Source organism: Rhinatrema bivittatum, chromosome 6 (genome assembly GCF_901001135.1).
Source record: "Rhinatrema bivittatum chromosome 6, aRhiBiv1.1, whole genome shotgun sequence".
Lineage (NCBI taxonomy): Eukaryota > Metazoa > Chordata > Amphibia > Gymnophiona > Rhinatrematidae > Rhinatrema > Rhinatrema bivittatum.
The window spans coordinates 105,462,843-105,489,391 of record NC_042620.1 but is presented as its reverse complement, the minus strand read 5'-3'; the positions used below and the strand labels follow the sequence as shown (position 1 = coordinate 105,489,391).

Genomic DNA, 26,549 nt, shown 5'->3' with positions numbered 1-26,549 from the left:
GACATGACAGTCATATAGCCCTGCCCCAACATCAGCCTGCCAGTATTCTTGCTTGTTAAAAGGGGCGAGTCAATGATGAGCCTTGTCTTCTCATCCAGATGTGTCCAAGTTCTTGAAGGGAGTTAAGCATCTCTGTTCTTCCTTGTGGTTACCAGTGCCTCTGTGGGACCTTAATATGGGTTTGAATTTTTTGGGTCCTGCATTTCGATTGTTACGTGATCTTTCCTTGCAGCTGCTTACCTTTAAGACAGTTTTTATCATGGCAATCTGTTCAGCTCGTCGGGTTTCCGAGCTGCAGGCTTTATCTTGCTGTGAGCCATTTCTGCACGTGACTCCTGGGACGGTACAGTTTTGGACTGTACCTTCCTTTTTGCTGAAAGTGGTTTCGACATAAGAACTTAAGAACACGCCATACTGGGTCAGACCAAGGGTCCATCAAGCCCAGCATCCTGTTTCCAACAGTGGCCAATCCAGGCCATAAGAACCTGGCAAGTACCCAAAAACTAAGTCTATTCCATGTTACCGTTGCTTGTAATAGCGGTGGTTATTATCTAAGTCAACTTAATTAATAGCAGGTAATGGACTTCTCCTCCAAGAACTTATCCAATCCTTTTTTAAACACAGCTATACTAACTGCATTAACCACATCTTCTGGCAACAAACTCCAGAGTTTAATTGTGCACTGAGTGAAAAAGAACTTTCTCCGATTAGTTTTAAATGTGCCACATGCTAATTTCATGGAGTGCCCCCTGGTCTTTCTATTATCCGAAAGAGTAAAAAACGGATTCACATCTACCCGTTCTAGACCTCTCATGATTTTAAACACCTCTATCATATCCCCCCTCAGCCGTCTCTTCTCCAAGCTGAAAAGTCCTAACCTCTTTAGTCTTTCCTCATAGGGGAGCTGTTCCATTCCCTTTATCATTTTGGTCGCCCTTCTCTGTACCTTCTCCATCGCAATTATATCTTTTTTTGAGATGTGGCGACCAGAATTGTACACAGTATTCAAGGTGCGGTCTCACCATGGAGCGATACAGAGGCATTATGACATTTTCCGTTTTATTCACCATTCCCTTTCTAATAATTCCCAACATTCTGTTTGCTTTTTTGACTGCCGCAGCACACTGAACCAATGATTTCAATGTGTTATCCACTATGACGCCTAGATCTCTTTCTTGGGTAGTAGCACCTAATATGGAACCTAACATTGTGTAACTATAGCATGGGTTATTTTTCCCTATATGCATCACCTTGCACTTATCCACATTAAACTTCATCTGCCATTTTGATGCCCAATTTTCCAGCCTCACAAGGTCTTCCTGCAATTTATCACAATCTGCTTGTGATTTAACTATTCTGAACAATTTTGTATCATCTGCAAATTTGATTACCTCACTTGTTGTATTTCTTTCGAGATCATTTATAAATATATTGAAAAGTAAGGGTCCCAATACAGATCCCTGAGGCACTCCACTGCCCACTCCCTTCCACTGAGAAAATTGTCCATTTAATCCTACTCTCTGTTTCCTGTCTTTTAGCCAGTTTGTAATCCACGAAAGGACATCACCACCTATCCCATGACTTTTTATTTTTCCTAGAAGCCTCTCATGAGGAACTTTGTCAAATGCCTTCTGAAAATCCAAGTACACTACATCTACAGGTTCACCTTTATCCACATGTTTATTAACTCCTTCAAAAAAGTGAAGCAGATTTGTGAGGTAAGACTTGCCTTGGGTAAAGCCATGCTGACTTTCTTCCATTAAACCATGTCTTTCTATATGTTCTGTGATTTTGATGCTTAGAATACTTTCCACTATTTTTCCTGGCACTGAAGTCAGGCTAACCGGTCTGTAGTTTCCCGGATCGCCCCTGGAGCCCTTTTTAAATATGGGGGTTACATTTGCTATCCTCCAGTCTTCAGGTACAATGGATGATTTTAATGATAGGTTACAAATTTTTACTAATAAGTCTGAAATTTCATTTTTTAGTTCCTTCAGAACTCTGGGGTGTATACCATCCGGTCCAGGTGATTTACTACTCTTAAGTTTGTCAGTCAGGTTTACCACATCTTCCTTGCCCATGCTGGATGGGGCTAGAGACGAGTGAGTATCGTCTTTTGTGCCATTGAACGTCAAGCGGCATCTGATGCCGTACTTGAAGATTACTAAATTAGTCAGGAAGTCTGATCGACTATTTGCGCTCTATGGTGGAAGTAAACAGGGTGAACTGGTGATGTGGGTGACTGTAGCTAGTTGGGTAAAGGAAGTCATCACAGCCGCCTAGGTGGAGGCAGAGCTTCCTTTTCCTAAGTAAGTTAGAGTGCATTCCACTAGGGCACAGGCAGTATCATGAGCAGAGCTATGATTATTGTCTCCTTTTGTGATTTGCCAAGCAGTGACTTAGTCCTTCATACACACTTTTTCCAAGCTTTCCTGCATGGATGTTCGGGTTCAGGAGGATGCCGTCTTCACATGTGCTATGTTGATTGGACTGCGGGCAGCCTCCCACCCTGTTCGGGAGTAGCTTTGGTACATCCCACTTGTGTGAATTGGCCTGCCTGAGTGCAGAGGAAGGAGAAATTACTACTTACCTGATAATTTCCTTTCCTTTAAGGAAGGCAGGCCAATCCACAAGCTGCCCTTGGCTACAGACTTGCCTTTAGTTCATCCTTATGTACGGACGACACAGAGTGTTGTTCCTGTTTATTTATTGAAGGACTGGTAAGTGTCATAATCAGCCCCTTAGATTAGTGATTGTTAATTTTTTTGTCTGAGCTCAATGTTCCCAATTGGTTGGAAGTATGAGTTGTGGCTATTAATAGTCATGTTCAAGTACAATCAGCTTGTCCACAGTTTGGCTTTTCCAGAGAATACTGGCAGGGTGATGTCGGGGCAGGGCTATATGTCTGTGATGTCAGCTTTACTCCATCTCCATCTGCTGTTAGAGCTACATAACCCACTCGTGGATTGGCCTGCTTTCCTTAGAGCAAAGGAAATTGTCAGGTAAGTAGTAAAGATGAGCTTCTTTTATCGCGAATTAGGCAATTTCAACACATTTTATTTTTTTAAATAAAAAACCACCCCAAGCATTAAAATTGACTATAATACAACCCCCCCCCCCCACCATCCCGATACCTCCCGAAGACTTACTAACATCCCTGGTGGTCCAGCAGGGTCCCGCGAGCGATTTCTCCCTCCGTGCTGGCGGGCTTTTGGGCCTGCCTCACATCAAAATGGCGCCGGCCATCCATTGCTCCTACCATGTGACAGGGGCTGACCAATGGCACCAGTAGCCCCTGTGACATAGTAGGTCAAAGGCTATCGGCGCCATTTTGATGCGAGGCAGGCCCAAAAGCCCGACGGCACGGAGGGAGAAATCATCGCGGGACCCCGCTGGACCACCAGGGATGTTAGTAAGTCTTGGGGAGGGATCGGGATGGTGGGGGGGGGTGTTGTATTTAATGTATTATAGTAAATTTTAATGGTTGGGGTGGGTTTTTTTGAGCTTCGTTTTCCCGCCGTCGTTTTTGGGACCATTTCATTTTCCCCGTTTTAGTTTTTGTTCGTTTTTCCAAAAAAACTAACCGAGGAAAAACGAAATTTACCTGAAGCGTCCGACTCACAAAATGACCCGGTAGAAAAAAACGAAGCTCATCCAATAAGTAGTAGTAATTTCTCCTTGGAGGTTAAGAATAGTTTCGTAAACCCCCCCAAGATTTTCTCTAAACATCAGGAAAATGGCTTAAGCACTCTCTTGACAGTTTTATAGTTATATTTAATTGAATGACAGAAAGTAATGAGTTATGGTTTTATTTCATTGGTAGAATGTTCCTTAACTTCACCACCCTCTGAAGGATGCCCCTTTGTTTTGTTTTGTTTTGTTTTGTTTGTTACTCCTGGGTTAAAAAGTTATCCTTTTTTTTTGTCTCTCAGTGAACCTGATGTAAGTGTGCAAATTGTTAGTAAGTATTTTTCAGATCTAACTAGAGTAAATTGTAGAAAATTCTTTTGAATCATGGTAAAAGTGTAAATTATGTTGTATGGAAATGATAAAACTGAATATTTGTGAAGTTACATGAAAGCAAAACTTCCACGCAAGATTTGCAAATATATATCAAGAGGCAAACCTAATAGCACAACAGTATATTCGCTATTCATGTAGAACTTCATTCAGGTTAATGTTTCCTATCTCTACTTGTATAGTTTGGAAAGCTGTGTGTGTAAGTTGCTCCCATTCAATTTCTCTAACTGTATGTTGGTATGACTGTCTTAGACTTGGGTGCTCCCGATGGCATAGCTTATGACTGGATCAATAAGAGGATTTATTTTAGCGACTACTTAAACCAGTCAATCAGCTCAATGGCAGTGGATGGATCTAATCGCACAGTGATTGCACGTGTTCCCCGTCCCAGGGCTATCATGCTGGATCCTTGCAGAGGGTATGTATGACTTTCATCACAAACAGAATTAACCAAATATTGCATTCTGTAGGCCTGCCTTTACACCAGCTTATATATACAGTGTTTTTTGTCATTTTCATATTTATTGTATTGCTAACAAGTATTTGCTTTACCTTTGTGATATCATATTGTCTCAAATACGTTTGCAGTCTTGTTATTTTCTAACTTATGCAAACGTGAACTCAATTTAGCATAAACTGCCTTTGGAACATAGGTTTGCTTGTGCCTTTGGATTGTCTAGCGTGATCTTCTCAGGTCTTCTTTCTTAACTTACAACCCAATACATTGTTACATAGTAATACAGTGAATGACGGCAGATAAAGACCAACAGGCCCATTTGTCTGTCCATTTATCTTCATTTCTGCTTTTCTACCTCTTGAGTACATGAGTATCTAAATTCCCATCCTTAAAACAAAGCCATGTCTGTTACACGTGCCGGCTGCGGCAAACCCGCGGCCCAACCCCCTTACCTTTCTCAGACGAATCCAGTGCCTGGTTCCTCATCCCTGGCTGCGGTGGGCCGCTGGCTCCATCCTCAAGTCGCCCTCGGGGCCTCAGTATCAGCTACGGACTCCTGTGCATTTCCTGACTATGCTATTGACTCTCTCCAAGCCTGGACCTCTGCATTGGTCCAAGAGGCAGTGCTAAAAGCCCTTCGAGACTTCCAAAGGCCACCAGTGCCGGCCCCTGTACCGCCACCGAACGTGGTGCACTCTATATTTGCGCTGCTCTTCCAGCGCCTAGACATGCTCATCGGTGCCATATTGACCCAGCCTATGCCATCAGACACGATGACATTGGGTCGTCCATTGAGGTCTCTGATGAGGAAGAGGCTGTTCCCGGCCAGATCCCTCCATCGGAGCTACCGATGCTGGAACCCATACCAGGACCATTAGGGCTATCGGTGCCTAAATGCACCTCTACCACTTCAATGCCAGCACCGGTTCCATTGAAGCCGCTGCAGCCTCCATTGAAGCCATCTCGTCATCCATCGAGGCCTGGCCGCCCTGTTGAGTTTGACATATATCCTCCCTCAGGAGGCCCACCAGGAGAAGGAGAAAATCCCTATAACCCATGGGACGATGAATCCTCTGATTGTTCTTCACATAGTTCCGAGGACCTGCTCTCAGAGCCTTCACCCCCTCAGCTTCAGCTTTCTCTGCACTACAACATCATGCCTATACTACGTTCCTGTGAACTCCAATACCTTACAAAGGAAATTATTTTTTCCTTGTAACCATTCCATCTCTTCGCAGACTCGATGAGTTTATGGCTCTTGTGCCTACTCACTCTACATAACATTCCTCCATAACCTGGTATTCTGCACACTCACCTACATTCCTTCCTCAGATGGTAACTGATTTCCACGTAAACCTGTATATACTCTATCAAAGCCTTGCACTCACTCTAATACTCAGATTTTATATTTCTCGGACTGTAGACACGCACTTACGTTTTCAGTGCACACTCCGCAGTCCACCATGAATTCACTCAACTCTTTCTTCTTCAACATCAGTAGCCTGGAGTTGCAGTGGAGGTGCAACCTATCTTCATTTACATTGCACAATGCATTGCAATCTGCCATCAGCAAGCTGACCTTCCACTTCGGGGACGAGTGAAGGTATTTCATCAGGACCATGGCAATGTCAGTAACACTCTACTATTCATTAACGATGCCCAAAATTTGCCAATCTGTGATATGGGGTTATCTCCACCCCTTCGCAGCCCTTTATTACCAGCGCCAGACCCAACTCATCTTACCACGACCCGCTGTGAATTTCAGGCTGTCTCATTGTTGCCAACAGCACCGCAGTTGTTGTGCCTGTTGCACATGTTGGATGCTGCTTGACCTAGTTAATATGAGGCAGCCTGTAGCATGTTATTCACCCACATGTGAGGACTGTCATCCTGCTTGTCCTGGGAGAAAGCAGGGTTGCTTACCTGTAACAGGTGTTCTCCCAGGACAGCAGGATGTTAGTCCTCACGAATACCACCCGCCACCCCATGGAGTTGGGTTCGTTATGTTTTCTTATTTTATTTTTCCCTCATACTTTTTGCTACAAACGAGACTGAAGGGGAGACCTCTGGTTGCTGCAGGGTTAGTGCCATGCTGGGCATACTCAGTGGGCCAGTCAAAGTTCTCGAAACTTTGACAAAGTGTTCTGTGACAGGGCTCCACCTGATGATGTCACCCACATGTGAGGACTAACATCCTGCTGTCCTGGGAGAACACCTTATACAGGTAAGCAACTCTGCTTTCTCACATGGGTCACCTTTGGTGGTTGCAGAGGGTGGTGAGTGACACTTCTATAATCCTGGGATGGATTCAGTCGCAACAGAATTCACCAAATTGGGAAAACTTCTGGGAGGCCCAAGGGGAGACTTACACAAAACAAAGGGTCCACACCTCTGTTGTTGTTCCAAAAAAATAAATTTATTGAAAAAAAAAAATTATTATCTAAAATCAGGAAGTAGGTTCGGAGTTTCATAATACAGTCCAAACAAAAAAAAACCAAACAAACCATCTCTTGAGGAAATGGGTAGAATTTTAGAATAAATATTAGAGATGTGCTTCAAGTATAAATTTAATATCGGGCTTAGTTTCGGGGTCCCCTGTGGGAATTTCGTTTTTCCCGTGATTCTGGGTTTTTGTTTTTCGGGGGCCCCGATTTTCAGGTTAGTGCGCACTATCGGGAGTTAGTGCGCTCTAACTCAAAATGAAAATTTTCCGAAATTTCGGAAAACATTTAATCGTTTTTAGGTTCTCCCGAACCATTCCGAATTAGGCAATTTCGTTGACATTGCCTAATTTGGGAAAAATGATTGCACATCCCTAATAAATACAATCACGTAGATATGCAGAACAATTCAAATATCTCAAAGCAGACTTCTCAGTTGCTTTTTCAGGGTTTCAGACCTTACCCCCAAGGTTTTTGGGGGTAATCTCCTCACCATTACTCTGGGCTTCCCCAGCCAGGCTGAACTCCTGTTCCTCATAAGGCTTGAGTCCTTCTGGAAGGTCTAAACTTCTCTTCCACACCACTTCTTTACATCTGGGATGGTGTAAGCAGTTAAATCCTCTCATAACTCACTTTTTCAACATTTACTACCTAGTTGGACTCCTGGGTGAAGAATCCTGTAAATCTCCTCAGCCTTCAAACTCTATTCTTCAACTCAGCTCAGCGCTAGTCCTGAGCCCCATGCTGAAGCAATATTTATATTCCCATAACCACCCATCCTTCAAAGGTAAGGAAGGGAGCCAACCTTGCATACTGCAGAGCACTAACATCTCTTTGCACTCTTATTGAAGAACACTCCAGAAGTCAAAACCCTTTTTTGCAGTCCTAGGCAGGGCAGGGTTACATGTACATTATTGTGATCATTTTCAAAGGGAAAGTGCATACTGTATATACTTCCCCTTTGACAACTGGTATAAAATGTCTGGGAAGTATCCTTAAAATCTATGTGGCTGTTGGAAAATTACTCTTAAAATGTGCTGTTTGAAGCTGCCACGCTATTCTAGATTGTTATTGGATCATTGGACTGCATGTCTGCTATTTACATGAATAGCATCTTGTATGCAGCAACCTTATATTTTTATCATCATATAGGTGTGCCTGTCTCATGAGATTATTTTAGTTGAAAGAATTTTGATAAAACAAATATTGCTAAGTAAAGTATGTAAGTCAATGAAAAGCATTTTATAGTTTTATTTTTAAACAAGAAGCTGTTGTACTCTGAGAGTCATGTGAAATGTTTGTTGAAAATATAGGGGTAGATTTTATAACATGCGCTAGCGTGCGCATGTTATAAAATCCATTGACTGCGCACCAGATTTATAATCCACGCGCGCATGTGCGAGTGGTGCGCTCAAGGAGGAGGGTAAATTTTTGAAAAGTCCGTGCAGCGACGCAATTGGGCCTTCCCCAGTTCCTTCTCAATCCACTCCAATTAAGGAGCGGACTAGGAGGGGACTTCCCTAACCCCCTGCCTAATCTTCCTTCCCCTTCCCCTCTTTTCCCCACCCCTAAACCTAACCTACCTTGCCTCTATTTTATTATTTTATTACTTACTTCTCCTGCGGAGCAGAAGTAATTTACACAGGGTGGCCAGCTGCCGGCGCACACTTCATGCCACCCCACCCCACCCCGCCCCTACCCACCCCTTTCTCAGGGCCCGGCACTTGTATGCATATCGCCACTTATGCACGTGGCCAGGCCCTTTTGAAAATACGTGAGGCATGAGTAGGGCCCAGCCATGCACGTAAGTGGCGATTTTTACGTGCGTGGCTGATTTAAACTTTGGCTGATAGTAGCATAGTATTTGATGGCAGAAAAAGACCAAATAACCCATCCAGTCTTCCTAGTTATTCCTGTCCTGCAAGATCTCCTTTTTAGTTTATACCCAGCTCCTTTCCCTTCCCATGTCTAACCACAAGGTCCTTCAATAATCCAGACAGCCACCAAACACCAGCGTGGCTATTGTCAGAACATTTGGCCTCCAAGGTCTCCATGGCTTGCTGGATGGCACTCCACCACCACCACACTACAGCCTGCCGCACTACCAACTGCTGCTGCCACCGCACACTGATCAACATGGGGAGTGTGTAGTTTTCTAGGTGGTCTGGGCAATGTGAGTACCTGTGTTTCCACTAGGAATTCCAGTTATTTCCAGCCTGCCAGACAGAATTGGCTATGTAAGCACTTGCGTTCCCAAGTGTTTATTTTAAAATATTTGTTACCCACCCTTCCATCACTCAGGATGAGGCACCAAAGACATACATAATAAAATCAAATTAAAACAAAGAAAATTGACATCAAGTCAAACAAAACATCAGTTGCATATCAGAGCACTGAAGGACTCAGGTATATATCTATGACAACGCTGGAGGACTCGAGTGGAGTATGCCTTTTGAAATGAGTGGGTTTTGAGAGCTTTTCTGAAAAAGATTTGCTCTACAATTGTTCTTATCTCCATTAGAAGGGAGTTCCATAAGATTATTACCTTATATGCAGCCTGCCAGACCAAACTGCTAGTTAATTCAATCATTTCAGCATCCTTACACATTGCTTTCCTTGACAGATACATGTATTGGACTGACTGGGGTACCAGTGCTAAGATAGAACGAGCCACATTAGGAGGAAACTTCAGAGCAGATATTGTGAACACCAGTTTGGTGTGGCCAAATGGACTTACCCTGGACTATGAAGAGGAGCGAATATACTGGGCTGATGCTAATTTGTATGTATCTGAATATAGCTTTCTTTTCACGTCCTTTATGCACCTGCATTCCTTTATTATGCTGTAAAAATACCTATTATGAAGTGTTTTTTAAGCAAAGCAAAACAAACTAATGAACTAAAGAAGCCCCGTTCTGTCTTATGACTGTGTTTTGACTTTTGATCTATTTTAATTTCATCGTACAAATGAATCTAGTTTCTTAAGGCTTTTATTGTAACATTTGAAGTTAGAGAAATAGTAGTATTCATTAAAACTATATAAAGACCATCTTCATATATAACAGATATGTTAAAAGAAATCAAATGAATTACTGTACATTTCTCATGAAGTCAGGTAGGTGAATTGTTGCTTCATGCAGATGTTTGGACATGAAAACGGACTTCACACTTGGTATACATGTTTAAAGAGGTTTTCCTATCGATTTGCCATAGACAAAAGATTGAACGCTGTTCCTTAACTGGCACAAACCGTGAAGTGATTGTTAGCACAGCTGTGTATCCATTTGCCATGACCCTGTATGACCAGCACATTTACTGGACAGACTGGAACACCCGCAGCGTGTACAGAGCCAACAAACATGATGGATCGGACCAGATTATAATGATTCAGAATCTTCCTCAGAGACCAATGGATATTCATGTTCTGTCAAAAACCAAACAGCAACAATGCAGCAACCCCTGCGACCAGTTTAATGGCGGTTGCAGTCACATCTGTGCACCAGGTACTGAAAAAAGTCATAGGCATAAAAAATAAATGTATAAGAAAGCAGAGCACTATTTTAGAATTTAAATAATATAGTAAATATAACATATTTGATGGCCTGGCAGTTCTGTGTCAGCTGATTGAGACAGATCTTGTCACAAGTTTTCAAAGAGCACTGAACAAGTTGCCTGCATTATTATTTTCCATTCTCTTTCTCTGGAGTCTTTCCAAGTTCTGTAACATTCTCTCTGAGTATTTTGGCAGTAAGAAGGGAAGATAATGACATCTTGAAGAGCTGTAAGGGTTATCAAATAGCCTTGACTAATCCCTTCCATCTTAAATCAGGTTTTGTTTTTCCCTGGTCCTCTGGATTATTATAAATAGTTCACAATCTGTTACATGATCATACTCTAAAAGTTAGAGGATTAAGCTGATCCAAATACAGTATATCATTTTAAAAAATTATATTCCAGGAGCAGGAATTAACCTAATTGTGTTTAAGGACTTTGCTATTCTCTTTCTCTTGAGCCTATAAAATATATAGGGTCCTTATTTACTAGTTTGCTATAGTGCAGAAATTGCACCAAATGTATCAAGGAGAACATATTATTTTTAGTAAGGAAAACACTGACATAAAACAGGCACAAAACTTTCAAATAAATGAGCCCCATAGTCTTTCTCCAAGTCATAGTGAGAGCAAAAATGTATCAGTTAAAATGGAAACGGTAGAATGGATGATATGTGCATGATTGTATCAAGAATCTTCAAGACCATGCATGAATAACCCAAAGGCATGAAGAGCCCCAATGTTCTCACACTTTGGACGAAGAAAGAAATCACAAATATGTTGCATTGCACACTTGTTATTCTAAGGACTGATTTAGACAAGCAGGAGTCAAAATAAAATAGTCTTGGATCATTCTTGCCTCAGTAGTGAAGAGAGAATTGCACGTGACTTACTAGATGTGAATTTTGAGCAATATAGTGAGAATCAAACTTGATCTTGTGGACATTCTGATCTTTTTTGTTGCCTTAATCCAACAGGCCCCAGTGGTGCCGAGTGTCAGTGTCCGGCTGCAGGTCTCTGGTATTTGGCTAATAATAACAAGCACTGCATTGTAGACAATGGCACTAGATGTGAAGGAGGACAGTTTACTTGTTTAAATGGACACTGCATCCCAGAGCGATGGAAATGTGATAATGACAATGACTGTGGTGATGGAAGTGACGAACTAGAGAGTGTGTGTGGTAAGACCTTTAAGCATTGCACTACATACCCAACTTGAATGTGTCTTGATTTTTCTTTGAAAACAATTTTACATTTTTGTAACTATGAAAAACTGCTGCTTCTGTTACTGACCACAAATGTGAATGAGTAATAAGAAAATGTGTGTCCTTAACATTACTATGTATGTACTATGTGTGTACTATGTGTGGATTAAACAAAGTCCAAGAATGTAATTTTTCTAAGACTAATGCAACTATGTATTTCATTTTTCATGCAGTCGGTTTTGCAGCCATTTTTGCTCTGGCAGGTAATAGAAGAGTACTGCATTTCTGATATGCTCCTTATATAGTGACATTAGGAAGCTGATATTCTCTCTCTAATTTTTTGTATTTCTCTTTGATTTATAGCTTTTCACACCTGTCTACCCACAGCCTTCACATGTGGCAATGGGCGGTGTGTACCATATCATTACCGATGTGATCACTATAATGACTGTGGTGACAATAGCGATGAACAGGGCTGCTTATTCCGAACTTGTGACTCCAGCACAGAATTCACCTGCAACAATGGGCGGTGCATATCTCTGGGCTATGTTTGCAATGGGGTTAACAACTGTTTTGACAATGGCACTTCGGATGAGAGAAATTGCCGTAAGTAATGGGTAACAAATGCATGGGCACTTGGATACTGAGCTTGTTATAGTTGAGTGATTTTATCATTAGGTTCATGTTATTTTCACTGCTTGCTTATGTATCACTATTAAAAATATATAAAAAGTAAGCTGGAATTTATATTTTTTGACCAAAAGCCCCAGAATTTGAAAATAGATGATATATTTTGTTTAATGTCAATGCTTTACATAGATATGCAACTTTGATTTGTTCCCATTTCAGTTCATTTTTGCTAATATTGCTAACCAGAAAAATGTAATGTTATATGATAATAATTTAGTACATTGAACTTTGCTTATAATCAACATGATACTGCAAGCAAAGATAGTCCAAATATTTCTGTAATTTAGAGATCTAAGCATGTGGGTTCTAGAGGAGAAGAGGGACAGAGAAGAATTGGAAGAGAACATAAGAACATAAGAAATTGCCATGCTGGGTCAGACCAAGGGTCCATCAAGCCCAGCATCCTGTTTCCAACAGAGGCCAAAACCAGGCCCCAAGAACCTGGCAATTACCCAAACACTAAGAAGATCCCATGCTACTGATGCAATTAATAGCAGTGGCTATTCCCTAAGTAAAATTGATTAATAGCCATTAATGGACTTCTTCTCCAAGAACTTATCCAAACCTTTTTTGAACCCAGCTACACTAACTGCACTAACCACATCCTCTGGCAACAAATTCCAGAGCTTTATTGTGCGTTGAGTGAAAAAGAATTTTCTCTGATTAGTCTTAAATGTGCTACTTGCTAACTTCATGGAATGCCCCCTAGTCCTTCTATTATTCGAAAGTGAAAATAACCGAGTCACATCTACTCGTTCAAGACCTCTCATGATCTTAAAGTCCTCTATCATATCCCCCCTCAGCCATCTCTTCTCCAAGCTGAACAGCCCTAATCTCTTCAGCCTTTCCTCATAGGGAAGCTGTTCCATCCCCTTTATCATTTTGGTTGCCCTTCTCTGTACCTTCTCCATCGCAACTATATCTTTTTTGAGATGCGGCGACCAGAATTGTACACAGTATTCAAGGTGTGGTCTCACCATGGAGCGATATAGAGGCATTATGACATTTTCCGTTCTATTAACCATTCCCTTCCTAATAATTCCTAACATTCTATTTGCTTTTTTGACTGCTGCAGCACACTGAGCTGACGATTTTAAAGTATTATCCACTATGATGCCTAGATCTTTTTCCTGGGTGGTAGCTCCTAATATGGAACCTAACATCGTGTAACTACAGCAACGGTTATTTTTCCCTATATACAACACCTTGCACTTGTCCACATTAAATTTCATCTGCCATTTGGATGCCCAATCTTCAAGTCTTGCAAGGTCCTCCTGCAATGTATCACAGTCTGCTTGTGATTTAACTACTTTGAATAATTTTATATCATCTGCAAATTTGATAACCTCACTCGTCATATTCCTTTCCAGATCATTTATATATATATATATTGAAAAGCACTGGTCCAAGTACAGATCCCTGAGGCACTCCACTGTTTACCCTTTTCCACTGAGAAAATTGACCATTTAATCCTACTCTCTGTTTCCTGTCTTTTAACCAGCTTGTAATCCACGAAAGGACAATGCCTCCTATCCCATGACTTTTTAGTTTTCGTAGAAGCCTCTCATGAGGGACTGTGTCAAACGCCTTCTGAAAATCCAAATACACTACATCTACCGGTTCACCTTTATCCACATGTTTATTAACCCCTTCAAAAAAATGAAGCAGATTTGTTAGGCAAGACTTCCCTTGGGTAAATCCATGTTGACTATGTTCCATTAAATCATGTCTTTCTATATGCTTTACAATTTTGTTCTTGAGAATAGTTTCCACTATTTTTCCCGGCACTGAAGTCAGGCTCACTGGTCTATAGTTACCTGGATCACCCCTGGAGCCTTTTTTAAATATTGGGGTTACATTGGCCACCCTCCAGTCTTCAGGTACAATGGATGATTTTAATGATAGGTTACAAATTTTAACTAATAGATCAGAAATTTCATTTTTGAGTTCCTTCAGGACCCTAGGATGCATACCATCTGGTCCAGGTGATTTGCTACTCTTTAGTTTGTCAATCTGGCCTACTACATCTTCCAGGTTCACAGTGATTTCGTTCAGTTCGTCTGACTCATCACCCCTGAAAGCCATCTCCGGAACTGGTATCTCCCCAACATCCTCATTTGTAAACACGGAGGCAAATAATTCATTTAGTCTTTCTGCAATGGCCTTATCTTCCCTAAGAGCCCCTTTAACCCCTCTGTCATCTAATGGTCCAACCGACTCCCTCACAGGTTTCTTGCTTTGGATATATTTAAAAAAGTTTTTATTACGAGTTTTTGCCTCTATGGCCAATTTCATTTCAAATTTTCTCTTCGCCTGTCTTATCAATGTTTTACACTTAGCTTGACAATGCTTATGTTTTATCCTATTTTCTTCAGATGGATCCTTCTTCCAGTTTTTGAAGGATTTCTTTTGTGTAAAATAGCCTCTTTCACCTCACCTTTTAACCATGATGGTAATCATTTTTCCTTCCTTCCACCTTTCTTAATGCGCGGAATACATATGGACTGCACCTCTAGGATTGTATTTTTAAACAATGTCCATGCCTGTTGAACACTTTTAACCTTTGCAGCTGCACCTTTCAGTTTTTTTTCTAACTATTTTTCTCATTTTATCAAAGTTTCCCTTTTTAAAATTTAGTGTTAGAGCTGCAGATTTACTTATTGTCCCCCTTCCAGTTATTAGTTTAAATTTGATCATGTTATGATCACTGTTGCCAAGTGGCCCCACCACCATTACTCCTCTCACTTCAAATACTTGAAAGGTAGCAATTGATAATGCACAAGATAAATTCCTCTTTAAAGGAAAAGGAAGTTCTAGAACAAGAGAACGGAAGGATATGAGGCTCTGAAAGGGTAGACTGAGTAGAAATGTCAGGAATTCTTTTTTTTTTTTCTTCACAAAAAGTGTAAGGGATGCATGAATCTCCCATCTGGGATAGGTGGTGGAGAGTAAAATAGTAACAGAGTTTAAGAGGACGTGCTTAACAATGAGTGTTGAGACTGCCAGAATGAATGTCAAAGTGATACATATGGAAGCAGTGAAAATATTCCTGGCAGAAGCGCAGACAGCTGTATTGTTGGGCTTGTCTGGCTGGCTGACTAGCAACTGAGACTGTCTGGCAGACTGCAGGTATTTTATTAAGTAGAAGTAATAACTAGATGTCCTAGTGCTCATATAGCCAGATCTGTCTGGCAGGCTACACAGGGAAGCTATTCATATCAGACTGTAAAGAGAGAATCAAATTAGCAGCTGGGTCTGTCTGGCAGGCTGCAAGTACAATAATAACTAGAAGTCTTAATGGAAACTCAGGTACTCATGTAACATAGCCACATCTCTCCAGCAATCTATGCAGGGAACCTGCCAGGCTAGATGTTTGTGCAACAGCCTTGCTGTTATTGCTGACAATTTAGATTATTACAGAGCTTCATAGAATAGACATGGAAAAGGTGGGGTGATAGAGGGAATTAAGTGGGATCTTGTATGGTCGTCTTGTATAACCATACCTAGGAACTCTCTGGATTTTGCCCAGAGACTTCAGAATTCTGAACAAATTGCTGGGTCTCCAGGTCAACAACAAAAACTCTGGGTACCCAGGGGCGGTTCTATAGTGAGGCAGTGAGAGCGGCCACTTCAGGCAGCAAAATTTTGGAGCGGCAAAAAGTGCTACCCCAAACACCCAGTGGCTGCCTCCTGATACATATTTAGCTAAACATTGGCAGGTTTCCCATCCTCTGCCAGCGAACGAAATAGGAGAAGAACCCACAATGCTGGTGGCAGGAAGAAGAGAAGAGGCTTTATGGCTGGTGGCGGTAAGAGGAAGAAAGCAGGCCATGAGTGCTACTGGTGGACCGCTCTCACCATCGGCAAAGGCAAGAAGAAGCCTGTGCATGATGCGACTGGGAGCAGGAGGGAACCCATTCAGCTGCTGCTCCTTCTTCTGTGCCGGCCTCGTGGTATTCAAAATTTGTGGAGCCAGCACTTGCTTCATGCTGATTTCATGTATTTCATGCATGCATGGGCCTCTTCTTGTCTTTGGCGTTGGGGGGATGGGGATCCTTGGGCGGCACTCTTCTTTCTTTTTTAGGCTGCCACCCCCCCCCCCCCCCCGGGTGTGCTTCCCCATGCAATTGCATGGTTTGCACACCTTGAGCACCAGGCCTGGCTAGGAGGAAGAGCAAAGGCTTTGTTGCCACTGGCGAAGCACAGCCTGCTGGTGGCAGGAGGAAAGAAGAGGCCTAGCAGAAGAAAATAAGAGGCTCCCATCTGCCTGCTGAGCTCGTCCCTCTCACCGCCTCAACAGAAAGGGGAGACTGAGCTTGAAGGACAGCATATATGGGTGTGTATGTGATAGAGCATGAGTTTTTGTGAGCGAGAGCATCTATATGTGTGTGTATGTATGAGAGAGCATCTGTGTGTGTATGTGCATGTGTGAACGTGTGTGAGAGCATCTATGTCTCTGGGTGAAAGCAAGTGTATGTATATGTATGAGAGAGCATCTGGGAGAGAGAGCCTCTATGCATGTGCCTGAGCAAATGTGTATGTATGAGAGGGCATGTGTTTGTGTGAAAGAGCAAATATGAGAGCATCTGGGTATGTGTGAGAACATCTGTGTGTGTGTTTGTGTGTGAAAGAGCAATTGTGAGAGCAGGTATATGGGTGAGAGGATGTGTATGTATGAGAGAGCATGTATGACAGAGCAATTATGACAGCATCTATGTGTTTGCGAGCACATGTATGAGCATGAAAAAACGTGTGTGTGAGAGAGGAAGGAGAAAGTTCCCCTGCCCCCCCCCGGTTTAATCTACGGAAATCTCAGGGTGACCGGAAATCAAAGGTTCCCAGACATGTGTATACCCAAGATGGTGGAGTAGAAATGAGGAAGACTAAAAAGCTAGAAATGACAACAGTGAATTCTTCAAATAGCAGAGGAGGCTAGGCCTTGCTGCAGAGTGAAGTAGTAAAGGCTAATTCTGTATTTAAAACAAAATTGGTTTTCTATTACACAATTTGAAAGCATGTAGGATCCACATATACTATTTTTATTGAAGTACTGTAATATTTTGAGAATAATCTTCCTACCACATTTGTCTCCTTAGTCCTGCTTTCTATCCCTAACCCACCCCTCTTACCCTCATTATACATGCACCATGAGGAAGTATTTAGTACCTCATGGTTTGGTTCCCAAACCTGTTCTTGGAACCCTGCTGTCATTTGTATTTTCATATTCCCACTGAATCTACATTAGGTGCAGTTGATGAATCTGCATGAGGTGCAGTTGCATACATCAGAGACCCAGTAATATGCAAATTTATCTCATGCATATTCATTGTTGATATCCTGAAAATTTGGTTGACTGTGTGGTCCCCAGGGCAAGTTTGGAAACCAATACTGAATTAAGAACCGTTTGAAATATGGGACTGATTAATGAAACATATAAAAGTATGACAGCATTGTGAATGTTCATTTGATATATATATATATATAATATATATATATATATAGATATATATATATTTTTTTTAATTTAATTTTTTTTTTTAAGATATAGCTTTAAGGACTGGCTCAGTGGCTGGCAAGTGCTATGTACTGCCATACAGAGGACCAATTGAACTTGGAAGATCATTGGATCAGGAAAAAAAACTATTAGGACAAAAATATAAAAAGAGATGACTTAAACTAACTTCATGCTTTTCTTTTGCAGCTGAGCGCACTTGCCAATCTGGATTTACAAAATGCCATAGTACCAACATTTGCATTCCTCGTACTTATCTGTGTGATGGAGATAATGACTGTGGGGACATGAGTGATGAGAGTCCCACTCACTGTGGTAAGATGATAGCACCCAAATTAATCTTCAAACATGATAGCTAATGATAGATTCAGTACAGTAATAGTTTCTTTTGTTTTCTACCTGTGGTACAATGTCTTAGCAAAAAAAAAGGGCTAGAATTAGTTATGTATCAAGATAATGTAAGATAATAATGGAATAAACTGATTCTTTAGTGATATATCAATTTGCACTGTAGTATGTTAGAATAATTGTTACAAGTACAAAGCTAAGCCTGATCTTTTGTACTGTTACATAGTAATGAGGTTAAAATAATAAGTTTTCAAGGAAGCCTAGGACAGGCACAGAGGATCCTTGATGAAAAAGGGAATCCAACTAAGGACTAAAGCAAATTGAGAAGACTAGATGAGCCTTATAATCCTTGCCTGCTGTTATAAACTGTGTTTTTCTGTTTCTTTTCCTTGTAACCTTGCTGTACTGAATATACAACAAACATACCTATGTGCATCCTTCTGTACACATGTATCTATATGTGCTCATGCTTATTTTCAGTGTTGCTATGGAATCAAAAGGTATTCATTATTGATAAAACATACCAGCAAAAAAATGGGTTTGTTCTGACAACAGTTCCTTTTATTGCTCTTTAAATATCCTTGCAGAACTGCTCAAAAGATCAAACTACTATGGACCATTTGAGCCAGTGCTAGGTTTTTCTTAACATTCATTTCATGGGATTTGTAGTCTTGGATTTTTCTTTCTTAAAGCAGGACTACACTTCTCAGCATGCTTAGAGATGGGCATTTTAGCACAAAGACTGGTTGAAACAATTATGAGACCTTGGATCCCAGGTCCTTTCTTAAATCTCATAAAGGCATTTTATTGATCTGCTGCAATTCAGTTCTGGCACTTCTGGACTGTAATTGTTGAATTTGAATCTGCTGTTAGCCACTTTGAGTAGTATATTATACTAGAAAGATGGGATGTAAATTGAAATTGTATTGCATTGCTTGGAATTTAAAGTGGTACATGTACACTTCATAGAAGTTAGTGTGGTAGCCTCTTAATAGGATGTCGCATTCATAAGTCTACTGTTGACAGAGTATTAAAATGTACTTTATAGACAGGGACCTTGATTTTCATTTTTTATTTTATTTTTCCCACAAATCTGTCAGTGTTTATTTTAACAAAGGATAAAATCAATAGAATAAGTCATTTTTTCCACTGATTTTCTCACAATTTTTATTTTAAGTTTATTTATTTAAAATAATTGCTTAGCCACACATTCCACGGATCCTGACAGTGTACAACAGAACATACATAATAAAATGAATATAAAAATTATAATGCACATAAAAGCAATATGAACATTGAATAAAAAACAGAATCTAATATTATGTCATTCAACCAAGCCCACAAAGAAATAGAACATCCCAAGAAAAATAAAATAAAAACTGAAAATGAAGGTCCAGTTTATACTCCAAACACAGAAGCAAATATTAACCATTAATTCTTTTCATATAATTTTTGAATTATTGAAGAAAGTTTGTGAAAGATAAAGCAGAAAGGTCATAAGGTGAAAGTGAAAAAGAGTATACATTTTTCGGAGGGAATTTCTTGCATGATGTATGCCTGTTTAGCAATAGGACTTCTAAAAGAAAACAAACAAAAAAAAACACTGATGTAAGACAATATATTTTTTCTATATGCTAGAAAAAAAAAGATGTAGGGGTATAAGTACTAACAGATGTTAATACCTTAATCATAGTCTCAATGGGTTTAGCATGCCATAAAGATAATATCCTAAGTAGAAAAGTGTCACACATCCATTGCCCATAAAGCTGGCATGGTAAATATACAACAAGCATTATTGCATCTTGCCTTCAAATTATTAAAATTTGAATGCAAATGTGAAATTGTTCTGTAGTAAGCACTGTACTATGAGAATGCTTTCCCCAGTGAAAAATGTGTATGTTTTTCTCCACCTCAAGGTTTGAGAAAATGGACCTCAAATTTCCCAGTTGTCCTGCTAGATACCAGTAGGCCAGTTGGGGGATAAGCATGGACCATCTTGTCCCCTGTTGGAGTCTAGCAGGCTAATTGGGAATGAGCCGTCACCTCTAACCCTCCTGCCAGAGACCAGCAGGCTGATGAGGGACCTGAAGACACCCTGCTAGAGAGTGGAGCCAGCAGGGTCGATAGGAGAACTCACAAGCATCTCATGATCCTCTTTATGTCACCCAAGACCTCCATCTCCCCTCCTTATAAAGAGAAAGGAGGTACTGTATGCCAGTCAGGCCCCTCCTTCCTCCTCCCAGCCAAGTACTGTTGCTGCAATAACTGGGCTAAGCGAGTTGGGAGCAGACATAAATCAGGGAAAGAATCCCCAGGTAGTTGCAAATGAAGGCTCATGGCACTGAATCCCAGCCTTGGTTCCGATTAAGGTAGAAGCCCAAAGGAGGGAGGAGGAAGCTATTGGTTCCTCCCCCTCCAAAAAGCACCCCTCTCAAGATTAGCTACTAAGGAAAACAAAACAAAAATATTGCTGAGGTACTTTTTCTGCACTGTTACCAACTTTTACTTGATGTGGGACACGAAAAGTAATCTCCCTTTTTTTTCCCTTTCTAGCTTCCGTGACATGCACAGACAGAGAGTTCCGCTGCACTTCTGGCCGTTGTATTCCTGCTCACTGGTTCTGCGATCAGGGCATGGACTGTGCTGATGGATCTGATGAACCAGCTTCTTGTGGTAAATGGTTTCTTTAAAATGGTCTATATTCTGTCTTTCAAAACATCCAAAAGGCTGTAAAAGCTATAAGGGTTTCTTTTTTTTAATTTTTTATTTATTGAAATTTTCAACATATAGCAACAACATTATATAGTATATTCTGAATATGATTATATATAATGTTAATACCATTTATACACTCTATTCAAAATATATACCCACTTATAATCCATATAACAGAATTTGTTCTTCTAGGAAAACTGAAGGACTATTGCTATATAATTGAGTGATTACATATTTACAGAATCCAATATCATCTTAGATTTAACATAATCAGAGTTAGCAACATTCTCTCCATTTTGCTCTCATCCATTTGCTGCATTTGAGGGGTGGCTATCTAGAAAGGCCAGAAAAGTAGAAATCTCATAGAAGACATATTTTTGTTCTTTATACCATAACTCACATTTGCAAGGGTAATGTAGAAAATATTTTGCCTCCCTAGCAAGAGCTTCAGGTTTTAACCTAAGGAATTCTTGTCTTCTTAATTGAGTTGCTCTTGCTAGGTCCGGATACATCCAGACTTGTTGGCCATGAAATTTTTGTACTCTATTCCGAAGAAACAAACGTAACAATGTATCTCTCTCTGAAGAAAAGATAAAGCTATTCTTGGTCAAAAGTTAGTTTCATAGACCCAGATCAAAAACCCTTACAATTCTGAAAACTTTTCAGAAAATGTCTAGAAAATATTTATGTAACAAGTTTTATCAAACTATGAGGAGGCTGTGATGGAGAAGTAAAAATCATTGCTCCTGCAATTACTCACAGGTTTTGCACACTATTATTCATGGGCCATGCACAATCCATTTGTGCTGCTTAATGATGGCCATTGTCTTTGCCAGCACATGATACTTTTTCTCGTGTTACTATGCTTTGCTGCATCTTAGCTTAATTTTTGACGTATCTTGCAGCGGATGCGCCCTGTTTAGTAAAAGATTATTGCATATTTCATGAGAAATTTAAAAAAAAATGCTAATATTTACTTCCTGTTGTTGCATTCAAGAAGTGTAATTATCACCTGTTTTTAATTTAACACTCACTTGGGATCATCACAAGGTAGGAGCAAAGGTCGGCCGGCGCCATCTTAAAAAATGGCGTGGGCCATCCATTGCTCCTACCATATGATAGGGGCCGGCCAATGGCACCGATAGCCCCTATCACATGGTAAGGGCAAAGGGCCATCGGCGCCATTTTGATTAGTGGCAGCCGTCAGCCCGAGAGCGGGAGATTGCTCCCGGGACTCCCCCTGGACCACCAGGTACTTTAGGAAAGTTTTTGGGGGATCGGGAGGGTGGGGGATTCTAAATAATTAGATTTAAAGGGTCGGGGTGGGTTTGGGGATTTTTTTCTGTGTACCCTTTCTTCCCCTCCCCCTCCCAAAACAATAAGAAAACCAAATGAAAATTTTGTGGGGTTTTCCTATCGCTTTTGGGACCTCCCCCCCCCCCCCCCGATACTTGACGGATTAGAAAATATCATACGATATTTTCATCAGTCAGAAAAACGATTCACATCCCTAGTTTTACTTGCACAGTCAGAGGTACGAACAGCACAGTAGACATTAGTGAAGATTTTATGTGATCTGGAGTGATAACAAGTACACAAAGATGAGATTTGTACATTGTACTCTCGACCTAGCTTGATAGCAGCTAGGTAGAGAGTGCATCAAGCTAATTCAAGATTACATTGTAGAAATCTCATCTTTGTGTAGCTTTCATCACTCCAAATCACATCGGATCTTCACTGATGTCTACTGTGCTGTTTGTACCTCTGACTGTGTATGTAAAACTGCCCCCCAAAACCTAGGCTACCACGAAAACCTCACCCCGAGTTACTAGTTGCTACTCTTACAGTGATATAAAAAGTTGACTAATATGTGTGCTTTCCCAGAGGCTCTCTCTCTCTCTTTCTCACCTCCCCCCCATTTTTTTTTTCTATCATAAATCACATTTCGGGCATAATGCCAGGAAAAAAGATGTAGTTATTTCCGCTGTTAAATTGTGCGCAATGTTAAACACCCCTCATTTTCATAAATTCCGTCCAGACTCCTCTCTTTTGACTACATTTTTTAAATTTGCATATGCATCTCACAATGCATTATTTATTGCTTGCATTATGGTGTTATTGTGGGTGTTAGGGCCCTAACGCCTGCAATAAGGCCCTAATGCAATTTGATGAATGACCCTGTTTGAAAGAGAAACTACCTGAGGAGTTTCTTTTTGAAAATTAGTGTAAAGTATGCACCCGCTCTATAGTGTGCAAACCTGAGAAGAGTAAATAGCACATGTTCTTGTGGGAATATCATAAATACATGCTGTTCCCTCCCTCCCAACCTAAACATGCCTCCAGGAATGCCTCCTCATAGCCTAGTTAAAAACATGACACTATGGAAGCCTGTACATATTTCTAGCTGGAATTGCTTACTTGACTGACTGAGTCAGCTTAGCTGCTCTGAATATATCCACTGTGTGGCTGTTTAAACACATACCCCAATCTCATCCCTAGAGCCTTGATCCTTAAAAAAATTCTTCTATTCATCTCCCCAGTGTCACCCCTCCAACCCTCAGCAATCTCTGAAACTTATTATTACCCCCTCCCCTTCTCCAGCCGTCCCTTTCTATAACATTCTTTACCCTAGGTAGCTCACAAGCATGAAATTTCCCCCTTCCCCCTACTGTGCAACATTCTTCCCCCTACCCAGCTGGCAAAGTGAAACTAAGTGGCTGTGTTTAGCTGCAGGGAGGGAAATTTTCAGCAGTCCATGGAAAGCTAAAGTTTCCCCATGCAAAGTACATGTAGATTTTAGCCAGAATTTTCAAAGCGGACTTATTTGCATGGAACACAGCATGGTATACGTTTACCCTTGCTCAGTAGTATAAATATGCGTTGAGTATATTTACATGCATAGTTTTGAAAAATCTAAAGTATGCATGGAAATGCTATCCTCACTCCAGCTTTGCTGCCTTTCCAGAACATGTAAAAGTATGCACAGAATCACTTCTATGTGTATTATTGCCCACAGAACTCCTTGGGCAGTTTTCAAAAGACAATTATACTAATTATACTGCATTTTATGCACATAAGTGCTTTTGAAAATCAGGCCCTTTGTGGGGGAGGGAGGAATTTTCAGCTCAGGATTTTGCCTGGATCCTTCTGAAAATCCTCCTCCATGTAGACAACCAAGCCAGTGAATGAAAATGAAAGACTTTTAAAGTCCATTTCATTTTTTTCTATGCTCTGGTGTTATATTTCCTTGGCCCACTGAGCGATACAGTTTGACTGGTTAGAAAAGTAGTAATCTGTTTGTCAGGGCTTTTAGTGTAACAAAGATGTTGAAAGAAATCAGGCATTCCATATGGAATAATGTTGTCCTTATCTCAGGAGATCTGATTTGAAGGTTGGCCAGATAGTTCCTATCCTGTTTTACATTTCAACAAGAGAAAATGTATTCCAAAGAGTGTATCACTCTTGGGGTTATTGCTTGAAAACTCCAATCACTCTGGCCTTGTTTAACAAGCAGAGGACTTGTGTTCCTTTTTGAAGTGCCCCCTGTGCGGAGCTGTTCAAGTGACCAGTTCAGGTGTGATGATGGCCGGTGTATCCCAGCCACTTGGATCTGTGATGGTGATAATGACTGTGGAGATATGAGTGATGAAGATCAAAGGCATAATTGTGGTAAGTGTGTAACAGGCAATCAATTTTATAATGTTTTGCTCTTTGGGGTCCATATTCAGTCAGAGTCTGGATAGCAAAGTTACCCCTAGAATCATCAAAATGTGTTATTGCATCAGTAGTAAACTTATCACACCCCATAATAATTCCTATTTTTGCATCTTCACTGAGTGAGAGAGAGAGACTACCTATCTACAAGGCCTTCCCAGTAGTGAAGTATTTATAGCTCTGTAGGAGGGCCTCTGCTTTAAGGTTTAGGGGCCAGTTTCTCATGTAGAGTGAGATGTACAAACAGTACAGTACACCTTGGTGAAGATTTGACATAATTTGGAATGAGGAAAGTCTCACAAACATGCCATTTAAGAACATAAGAACATGCCATACTGGGTCAGACCAAGGGTCCATCAAGCCCAGCATCCTGTTTCCAACAGAAGCCAAACCAGGCCAAAGGAACCTGGCAAATACCCAAAAACTAAGTCTGTTCCATGTTACCGTTGCTAATGGCAGTGGCTATTCTCTAAGTGAACTTAATAGCAGGTATGTTCTCTCACCCTAGCTTGATGGACTCTATAACACTAGTGTAAGTCCTTCCCAAAATGGCCTCAGCATGCCCCTACTTTATCTGGCTAAATTTTAGCCAGATAATAAGATATCTGGCTAAACTTTAGCCAGATACATATCCAAATATTCATTTAGCCAGATAACTAGTGAGTTATCCTCTGAATATGGACTTCAAGGATATTTTTGTTCAGCTATGTGATGTTTTATGCTTCAGACACAATTAATTGTCTTCCAAAATCATTATCACACCATGTAGAGTGACTTGTAAGTATATAAATTCAAAATTATCATTTCTGGTGGGCTGATAAATGGGATTCCTGTTTTTATTTTGACATTTCGTTGCATCTTGCTGTAAGCAATTTTTTTTTTTTTTAGGAAAAGTGGGTAATAAGCATGCAAGCATAAATTAATTAATACTAAAAGGAACACAGCATGCTCAGCATTCACTGTGACCCCAATTAAGCAAAGTTCCTGAGCCATATAATTGATGAAATAGGAGCTATTTGACTTGTGGCATTTTTCTTATGCTACAAAAAAACATTTGGGTTGGCTTTGGGATGGGAGTAGAGGAGGTGTTTGACTCTGTCTTGTGTATAACGTTTTTGCACAACTCCAGATTTTGCAGAATGGAGACTTGTATTACTAAAAACAGATCAGTAAGTATTCTGGAGGCCAGCCTGGCGGCTTGGTTGCATAGGTGGGTACTGCCAGGCAGAGGGAGCTGGGTTCAGTTTTGGCTTACACATATCCCTGTGCCAATACTTGACTGAAGGAACTGTGCACTGCACTTGTCCCCCAGGAGATGTGAAGAGAGGGTTTTGTGTTTTACTTGCATCTGTCCCATTGATGTCTCTAGGCAGAAATAATTGGTGGTGGAAAGGGGCGGCAGGGAGAACCAGCCCACTTCCAATGTTACAACCTGCTGCCTTTCCTGTAGCAACACAAACCATCACCATGCTGCATCATTACCACAAGTACTGCAGCGTAGGAGCTTAAAGCCTGTGACAAGTTTTCAGTTTGATGGTCTCCATCATCCTCTTTTTGTACTCTTTGCTGCCTCTACAGTATTTTATATCCCCAGGTCTTGCATCTTTCCCTACTGTCAAAGGTCTAGGGTGGTGCTAGTTTTTCTTCGCACAGAGGTTGGCTGGAACACCTGCTTCCACATCAGCCAACACTCTGGTTTTTTCCTTCCATCTCCTTCTTTCATCTTTCTACTAGCTCTACATTTCCCACTCTTGCATCAGTAGCTTGGGATCTTCTTGGTGTTTGGGTAATTGCCAGGTTCTTGTGGCCTGGATTGTCCTCTTGGAAACAAGATGCTGGGCTTGATGGACCCTTGGTCTGACCCAGCATGGCAATTTCTTATGTTCTGTTCTAATG

General features: G+C 40.9%; 1 protein-coding gene across 3 annotated transcripts in view; it reads left to right on the top strand.

Annotated features, from left to right (window-relative positions):
* LRP2 (LDL receptor related protein 2) overlaps positions 1-26,549 on the top strand; it is a 769,913-nt gene that overhangs the window by 452,643 nt on the left and 290,721 nt on the right. For all 3 annotated transcript variants that reach the window (XR_003857363.1, XM_029605680.1, XM_029605679.1), the window contains 8 exons: positions 4,273-4,438; positions 9,542-9,700; positions 10,132-10,421; positions 11,447-11,650; positions 12,038-12,280; positions 18,066-18,191; positions 20,778-20,897; positions 24,477-24,608. Coding sequence is in view for 2 of the 3 variants with exons in the window: in XM_029605680.1 (XP_029461540.1) it covers positions 4,273-4,438; positions 9,542-9,700; positions 10,132-10,421; positions 11,447-11,650; positions 12,038-12,280; positions 18,066-18,191; positions 20,778-20,897; positions 24,477-24,608 (1,440 nt within the window). In the remaining variant the exon portion in view is untranslated. The remainder of the gene's footprint in view (positions 1-4,272; positions 4,439-9,541; positions 9,701-10,131; positions 10,422-11,446; positions 11,651-12,037; positions 12,281-18,065; positions 18,192-20,777; positions 20,898-24,476; positions 24,609-26,549) is intronic.